Genomic DNA, 9,347 nt, shown 5'->3' on the forward strand with positions numbered 1-9,347 from the left:
ATTGGGTAGTGGACATACCTTCTCAACTGCAAATGAATTTCGAGATGCAATATATCTCATGTCAGTAGGAGGCCGTTTTAGATATAAGTTTAAGAGGAATTGTCTTAAGCATATGACTGTAATATGTGTTGTTGAAGGATGCCCTTGGAAAGTAACTGCTCGTGCTGTTGGGAGAACAAAAATAGTTCAAGTGCATACATTTAGAAATGAACATAACCACTCTTTAGAAGATGTGTCAATTTCCGAATTAGTAGTTCGTTGTAATTGAGCCACAACTATGATTGATGATGTTATTCGTTCAAATCCAGATTACTTACCCCGTCAAATATGTAAAGACTTTCGTCGACAATACGGAATGCAATTGAATTATTGTCAAGCATGGAACTTGAAAGAGAAGGCTAAAGAACGAATTCATGGTGTGCCGCAATGTTCATATAAGTTGTTACCTTGGTTATGTACAAGGCTTATTGAAACAAATCCAGGGACGATTGCTGAATATAGATGTTCGGATGATGGTCATTTTATGCAATTGTTTGTTGTCCTTTCAGTGTCAATAAATGGGTTTCAACTGGGATGTCGGCCTATTATATCAATAGATTCATCCCACATGAGTGGGCCATACAAGGGTGCTTTATTTTCAGCTTCTTCCTATGATGCTGACAATGACATGTTTCCACTTGCTTATGGCTTATTTAGCTCTGAGAATTACGAGGATTGGCTTTGGTTTTTAGAGAAATTGAAGATGGTCATAGGTGAAAGAGATGTTATAATAATATCTGATAGGCACCAAGGGATTATCCGTAGTGTTTCAGAGGTATTTGGTAGTGAAAACCATGCACATTGCTATCGTCACATTAAAGAAAACTTCAGTAGCTTTCTAACAAAGCTGAACACTAAAGGGAGGAAAGGAAAGGAAAATGTTTTGCAAATGCTTGATTCTATCGCCTATGCTAGGTTAGATTGTGATTATGAGGTTGCAATGGATACTTTAAGGACATTTAATCATGATTTGGCGAAATGGGTTGAAGAAAATAACCCTCAACATTGGGCAATCTCTAAATTTAAGAAGATGCGTTGGGATAAGATGACAAGTAATTTGGCCGAGTCTTTCAATTCTTGGTTAAGACATGAACGACACCATAATATTTGTGTTTTCTTCATCGAGCATATGGATAAGTTAGGATCTCTTTTAGTCGAGCATAAAAATGGACTTGTAAAATGGAATGGGTGTATTGGTCCTAAAACATAAGAAAATATTGCATTGAACATTGGAAAAGGTGAAAATTATATCACTTATTTACACTTGGGTAGTTCGATCAAAGTATCCAATGGAAAAGCATTCCTGGAAGTGGACTTAATGGAGCGAACTTGCACATGTAAAGCATGGCAAATGTCTGGAATCCCATGTGATCATGCCTGTGCAGCTATACGACGAATGAGGTTTGATGTATCTGATTATGTTGATGACTGGTATAAGTACAATTTGCAAGAGAAGATATACTCTGGAAGCATGCGTACTTTGGTAACGCATGACATGCCAATGATTGATGAAGATGGAACCGTTCATGATGCCTTGGGTCATACTTATCCCTTTCTTAATCCTCCAACCACAAAGCGACCTCCTGGAAGACCTAGGAAACGTCGAATCGAGTCTCAATTCATGTAAAAAAAACGGTTCATTGTTCTCGTTGTAATCAGCCTGGGTATAATCGTGCGACATGTAACAACCCATTGCTGTAAGTTTTTATTTATTAAACTTCATAATGTAAGATCGACTTTATATTAGTATGAAATAGTTTGGTAATCTTCGTTGTTGTTTCCTTGATTATAAGCAATGAGTAATTTATTGGATTTGAAGTGTTTGGTGTACATCTATTGTGATTGTATGTTGTTCTTCAATATTATGGGATATGTTACATGATAATGTAATTGTAATAGCAAAATATGTACCTTGGTCATTATTGTTCAAAGATGGCATTGAAGTGACATAGATTCATATGACGTCCTTGGAAAAAAAAACAGATTGTTAACTAGTGGGCATAATCGTGGCCAACCTTTACATGTAGGGGCTGCTGCTTTTTGGCTAATGACCCTTAAGCATATTATTTAGTTTTGTGTGAAATGGGCAGTAGCCAAAATAAGGTTGTGCCTGTTAGATCATAGGCAACCCTATCGCTTTTCATCTTTAAAATTGGTTTCGTGTTATGTGAGGTGTCTGTGAAAGGGAGGTTGAACCATTAACACCATGGGAAGGCATTCGAACATTAGTTTAGTATGTTATGTGTAGAAAGCAATCTAGGGGCGCACCTTCCATTTGAAAGGCATGCCTATGTGTTAATGATATTATATAACTATGCTACATGTAGAAGGCAAAGCAGGGGTGCACCCTTGGTTGCATAGGTATGCCCATGGGTATGATAACTTTATTGGGAAATTCTATATGCAGTATGCAAAGTAGGGGCACACCCTTGATTTTAGGGGCATGCCCATTGCTAAAACCATTATATTGGTAGGCTATGTGCAGTAGTCAACCTAAGAGCAAAACCTTGATGGAAGACACATAAATGTGGGTGAAAAACTTCTTTTTGTTAAGCTACTTGCAGTAGGAAAAAGAAAGACATGACTCTCTGTCAGAGGCATGCCTTTAGGATGACTAGAGTTGAGGTGTGGGTTGGGCAGTAAGGCAAATGGAGGCATACTGATAGCTTAAAAGGTTGGCCCTTGATGTTCATATGAAATAAACGTTGGAAATGATTCCTTGTTGATTCAAAATCATAGATTTTTTCTAAATATTTATCATTTAAAAAAAATTAATTGTTCAATTTTCAATTTATTTTTTATTATCTTATTTTTTTAACTACTTTTTTTATTTAGCTCATTAATAATTTTTTTTATTTATCCGTTTACTTTTATTTAATTTCAAAATTTTGTATTTTTAAATATTACAAAAATAGTTGTACTTAGAATATGCTACAATATAACAAAAAATATAATGAAGTCCTAATATTTTATAACTTAAAATTAATTTGATTAGATAAATGATTAATAATTTTAATTATTTAAATAAATTAATTTTAATAGAAAAATTGCCACCACATATTTGTAATAAATTTTTAGAAATCATATCTCAAATCAAATATTTGATATAAATCAATTTAGTTTTTATTTAAAATGTAATAAAATATGTTTTAATAAAAGTATTTTTTTAATTTTAAAATAAATAACTTAAATATATTAAATGAAATTATGACCCATCCATGCTCAGATGGGGGTCCCGGAATCACAAAACTCGGATGTACCAAATTTAATGAAGGATGTACCAAATTTTGTGAAGGATGTACCAAGGGTTCGAAAATGCGTTCCGAAGTGGGGATCGACCCCTAATCACTTTATTATGGGTTTCTAAATGAAATTATGGTCCATCCATTGTTAGATGGGGGTCCCGAAATCACTAGGCTCAGATGTACCAAATTTAATAAAGAATATATCAAGGGTCCGAAAATGCGTCACAAAGTGGGGATCAACCCCCAATCACATTGTTATGGGTTTCTAAAAGAAATTATGGACCATCCATGTTGAAATGGGGGTCTCGGAATCTATCGGATCGGATGTACCAAATTTAATGAAGGATGTACCAAATTTAATTAAGGATGTACCAAATTTTGTTAAGGATGTACCAAGGGTCCAAAAATGCGTTCCGAAGTGGGGATCAACCCCAAATCACTTTGTTATGGGTTTCTAAATGAAATAATGGCTCATCCATGGTCAAAAGGGGGTCCCGAAATCACTAAGCTCGGATGTACCCAATTTAATGAAGGATGTACCAAATTTTGTGAAGAATGTACTGAGGGTCCGAAAATGCGTTCCGAAGTGAGAATTGACTCCCAATCACTTTGTTATGGGTTTCTTAAAGAAATTATGGACCATCCATGTTGAAATGGGAGTCTCGAAATCTGTCCAATTGGATGTACCAAATTTAATGAAGGATGTACCAAATTTTATGAAGGATGTACCAAATTTTGTGAATGATGTACGAAGGGTCCAAAAATGCTTTTCGAAGTGGGGATCGACCCCAAATCACTTTGTTATGGGTTTTTAAATGAAATAGTGGCTCATTTATGGTCAGAAGGGGGTCCCGGAATCACTAAGCTCGAATGTACCAAATTTAATGAAGGATGTATCAAATTTTGTAAAGGATGTACCAAGGGTCCGAAAATGCGTTCCGAAGTGGGGATCGACCCCCAATTACTTTGTTATGGGTTTCTAAATGAAATTACGGACCATCCATGTTGAAATGGGGGTCTCACAATCTGTCAGATCGGATGTACCAAATTTTGTTAAGGATGTACCAAGGGTCCAAAAATGCGTTCCGAAGTAGGGATCGGCCCTAAATCACTTTGTTATGGGTTTCTAAATGAAATAAAGGCTCATCCATGGTAAAAAGGGGGTCCCGAAATCACTAGGCTCGGATGTACCAAATTTAATGAAGGATGTACAAACTTTTGTGAAGAATGTAACGAGGGTCCGAAAATGCGTTTCGAAGTGAGGATCAACACCCAATCAGTGTGTTATGGGTTTCTTAAAGAAATTATGGACCATTCATGTTGAAATGGGGGTCTCAGAATCTGTCCAATCGGATGTACCAAATTTAATGAAGAATGTACCAAATTTTGTGAATGATGTACCAAGGGTCCAAAAATGCTTTCCGAAGTGGGGATCGGCCCCAAATCACTTTGTTATGGGTTTTTAAACGAAATAGTGGCTCATCCATGGTCAGAAGGGGGTCCCGGAATCACTAAGCTCGGATGTACCAAATTTAATGAAGGATGTACCAAATTTTGTGAAGGGTGTACCAAGGGTCCGAAAATGCGTTCCGAAGTGGGGATGGACCCCCGATCACTTTGTTATGGGTTTCTAAATGAAATTATGGACCATCCATGTTGAAATGGGGGTCTCGGAATCTGTCAGATCGGATGTACCAAATTTAATGAAGGATGTACCGAATTTTGTGAAGGATGTACCAAATTTTGTTAAGGATGTTCCAAGGGTTCGAAAGTGTGATCCGAAGTCGGGATCGGCCCCAAATCACTTTGTTATGGGTTTCTAAATGAAATAGTGGCTCATCCATGGTCAGAAGAGGGTCCCGGAATCACTAAGATCAGATGTACCAAATTTAATGAAGGATGTACCAAAGGTCCAAAAATGAGTCACGAAGTGGGGATCGACCCCCAATCACTTTGTTATGGGTTTCTAAAAGCAATTATGGACCATCCATGTTGAAATGGGCATCTCGGAATCCATCGGATCGGATGTGCCAAATTTAATGAAGGATGTACCAAATTTAATGAAGGAGGTACCAAATTTTGTGAAGGATGTACCAAGGGTCCAAAAATGCCTTCCGAAGTGGGGATTGACCCCCAATCACTTTCTTATGGGTTTCTAAATGAAATTATGGACCATTCATGTTCAAATGGGGGTCTCGAAATCTGTCGGATCGGATGTACCAAATGTAATGAAGGATGTACCAAATTTTGTGAAGGATGTACCAAATTTTGTGAATGATGTACCAAGGGTCCAAAAATGCTTTCCGAAGTGGGGATCGGCCCCAAATCACTTTGTTATGGGTTTTTAAATGAAATAGTGGCTCATCCATGGTCAGAAGGAGGTCCCGGAATCACTAAGCCCGGATGTACCAAATTTAATGAAGGATGTATCAAATTTTGTGAAGGATGTACCAAGGGTCCGAAAATGCGTTCCGAAGTGGGGATCGACCCCCAATTACTTTGTTATGGGTTTCTAAATGAAATTATGGAAAATCCATGTTGAAATGGGGGTCTCAGAATCTGTCAGATCGGATATACCAAATTTAATGAAGGATGTACCAAATTTAGTTAAGGATGTACCAAGGGTCCAAAAATGCGTTCCGAAGTGGGGATCGGCCCCAAATCACTTTGTTATGGGTTTCTAAATGAAATAAAGGCTCATCCATGGTCAAAAGGGGGTCCCGAAATCACTAGGCTCGGATGTACCAAATTTAATGAAGGATGTACCAACTTTTGTGAAGAATGTAACGAGGGTCCGAAAATGCGTTTCGAAGTGAGGATCAACTCCCAATCACTTTGTAATGGGTTTCTTAAAGAAATTATGGGCCATCCATGTTGAAATGGGGGTCTCGGAATCTATCAGATCGGATGTACCAAATTTTGTGAAGGATGTACCAAATTTTGTGAATGATGTACCAAGGGTCCAAAAATGCTTTTCGAAGTGGGGATCGGCCCCAAATCACTTTTTATGGGTTTTTAAATGAAATAGTGGCTCATCCATGGTCAGAAGGGGGTCCCGGAATCACTAAGGTCGGATGTACCAAATTTAATGAAGGATGTACCAAATTTTGTGAAGGGTGTCCCAAGGGTCCGAAAATGCGTTCCGAAGTGGGGATGGACCCCCAATCACTTTGTTATGGGTTTCTAAATGAAATTATGGACCATCCATGTTGAAATGGGGTCTCGGAATGTATCAGATCGGATGTACCAAATTTAATGAAGGATGTACCAAATTTTGTAAAGGATGTACCAAATTTTGTTAAGGATGTACCAAGGGTCCAAAAATGCGTTCCGAAGTAGGGATCGACCCCAAATCACTTTGTTATGGGTTTCTAAATGAAATAATGGCCCATCCATGGTCAAAAGGAGGTCCCGAAATCACTTGGCTCGGATGTACCAAATTTAATGAAGGATGTACCAAATTTTGTGAAGAATGTACTGAGGGTCCAAAAATGCGTTCCGAAGTGAGGATTGACTCCCAATCACTTTGTTATGGGTTTCTTAAAGAAATTATGGACCATCCATGTTGAAATGGGAGTCTCGGAATCTGTTCGATCGGATGTACCAAATTTAATGAAGGATGTACCAAATTTTATGAAGGATGTACCAAATTTTGTGAATGATGTACCAAGGGTCCAAAAATGCTTTTCGAAGTGGGGATCGGCCCCAAATCACTTTTTTATGGGTTTTTAAATGAAATAGTGGCTCATCCATGGTCAGAAGGGGGTCCCGGAATGACTAAGCTCGGATGTACCAAATTTAATGAAGGATGTACAAAATTTTGTTAAGGATGTACCAAGGGTCCGAAACTGCGTTCCGAAGTGGGGATTGACCCCAATCACTTGTTATGGGTTTCTAAAGGAAATTATGGTCCATCCAAGTTGAAATGGGGGTCTCGAAATCTGTTAGATCGGATGTACCAAATTTTGTGAATGATGTACCAAAGGACCAAAAATGCTTTTCGAAGTGGGGATAGGCCCCAAATCACTTTGTTATGGGTTTTTAAAGGAAATAGTGGCTCATCCATGGTCAGAAGGGGGTCCCGGAATCACTAAGGTCGGATGTACCAAATTTAATGAAGGATGTACCAAAATTTGTGAAGGGTGTACCAAATTTTATGAAGGATGTACCAAATTTTGTGCATGATGTACAAAGGGTCCAAAAATGCTTTTCGAAGTGGGGATCGGCCCCAAATCACTTTTTTATGGGTTTTTAAATGAAATAGTGGCTCATCCATGGTCAGAAGGGGGTCCCGGAATCACTAAGGTCGGATGTACCAAATTTAATGAAGGATGTACCAAATTTTGTGAAGGGTGTACCAAGGGTCCGAAAATGCGTTCCGAAGTGGGGATGGACCCCATATCACTTTGTTATGAGTTTCGAAATGAAATTATGGACCATCCATGTTGAAATGGGGGTCTCGGAATCTGTCAGATCGGATGTACCAAATTTAATGAAGGATGTACCAAATTTTGTGAAGGATGTGCCAAATTTTGTTAAGGATGTACTAAGGGTCCAAAAATGCGTTCCGAAGTGGGGATCGACCCCAAATCACTTTGTTATGGGTTTCTAAATGAAATAATGGCAAATCCATCGTCAAAAGGGGGTCCCGAAATCACTAGGCTCGGATGTACCAAATTTAATGAAGGATGTACCAAATTTTGTGAAGAATGTACTGAGGGTCCGAAAATGCGTTCCGAAGTGAGGATTGACTCCCAATCACTTTCTTATGGGTTTCTTAAAGAAATTATGGACCATCCGTGTTGAAATGGGAGTCTCGGAATCTGTCCGATCGGATGTACCAAATTTAATGAAGGATGTACCAAATTTTATGAAGGATGTACCAAATTTTGTGAATGATGTACCAAGGGTCCAAAAATGCTTTTCGAAGTGGGGATCGGCCCGAAATCACTTTTTTATGGGTTTTTAAATGAAATAGTGGCTCATCCATGGTCAGAAGGGGGTCCCGGAATGACTAAGGTCGGATGTACCAAATTTAATGAAGGATGTACAAAATTTTGTTAAGGATGTACCAAGGGTCCGAAACTGCGTTCCGAAGTGGGGATTGACCCCCAATCACTTTGTTATGGGTTTCTAAATGAAATTATGGACCATCCATGTTGAAATGGGGGTCTCAGAATCTGTCAGATTGGATGTACCAAATTTAATGAAGGATGTACCAAATTTTGTGAAGGATGTACCAAATTTTGTTAAGGATGTACCAAGGGTCGAAAAATGCGTTCCGAAGTGGGGATCGACCCCAAATCACTTTGTTATGGGTTTCTAAATGAAATAATGGCTCATCCCTGGTCAAAAGGGGGTCCCGAAATCACTAGGCTCAGATGTACCAAATTTAATGAAGGATGTACCAAATTTTGTGAAGAATGTACTGAGGGTCCGAAAATGCGTTCCGAGTGAGGATTGACTCCAATCACTTTCTTATGGGTTTCTTAAAGAAATTATGGACCATCCGTGTTGAAATGGGAGTCTCGGAATCTGTCCAATCGGATGTACCAAATTTAATGAAGGATGTACCAAATTTTATGAAGGATGTACCAAATTTTGTGAATGATGTACCAAGGGTCCAAAAATGCTTTCCGAAGTGGGGATCGGCCCGAAATCACTTTTTTATGGGTTTTTAAATGAAATAGTGGCTCATCCATGGTCAGAAGGGGGTCCCGGAATGACTAAGCTCGGATGTACCAAATTTAATGAAGGATGTACAAAATTTTGTTAAGGATGTACCAAGGGTCCGAAACTGCGTTCCGAAGTGGGGATTGACCCCCAATCACTTTGTTATGGGTTTCTAAAGGAAATTATGGTCCATCCAAGTTGAAATGGGGGTCTCGAAATCTGTCAGATCGGATGTACCAAATCTTGTGAATGATGTACCAAAGGTCCAAAAATGCTTTCCGAAGTGGGGATCGGCCCCAAATCACTTTGTTATGGGTTTTTAAAGGAAATAGTGGCTCATCCATGGTCAGAAGGGGGTCCCGGAATTACTAAGGTCGGATGTACCAAATT

At 38.7% G+C, this 9,347-nt stretch overlaps 1 protein-coding gene across 1 annotated transcript; it reads left to right on the forward strand.

Annotated features, from left to right (window-relative positions):
• The first annotated feature begins 277 nt into the window (after positions 1–277).
• On the forward strand, positions 278–1,666 carry LOC117912709. Its single transcript, XM_034827393.1, has 2 exons — positions 278–1,091; positions 1,425–1,666. Exons 1-2 carry the CDS (start codon positions 278–280, stop codon positions 1,664–1,666), a joined length of 1,056 nt encoding a protein of 351 aa, XP_034683284.1.
• The last annotated feature ends 7,681 nt before the right edge of the window (positions 1,667–9,347 follow it).

This window comes from Vitis riparia, chromosome 4, assembly GCF_004353265.1.
Source record: "Vitis riparia cultivar Riparia Gloire de Montpellier isolate 1030 chromosome 4, EGFV_Vit.rip_1.0, whole genome shotgun sequence".
Taxonomy (NCBI): Eukaryota; Viridiplantae; Streptophyta; class Magnoliopsida; order Vitales; family Vitaceae; genus Vitis; species Vitis riparia.

Coding starts and splice junctions, on each gene's coding strand:
- LOC117912709 (XM_034827393.1), top strand. CDS start 278: ATGATTGATGATGTTATTCGTTCAAATCCAGATTACTTACCCCGTCAA. Junction 1,092..1,424: donor GCGTTGGGATAAGATGACAA/GTAATTTGGCCG, acceptor ATGCCTGTGCAG/CTATACGACGAATGAGGTTT.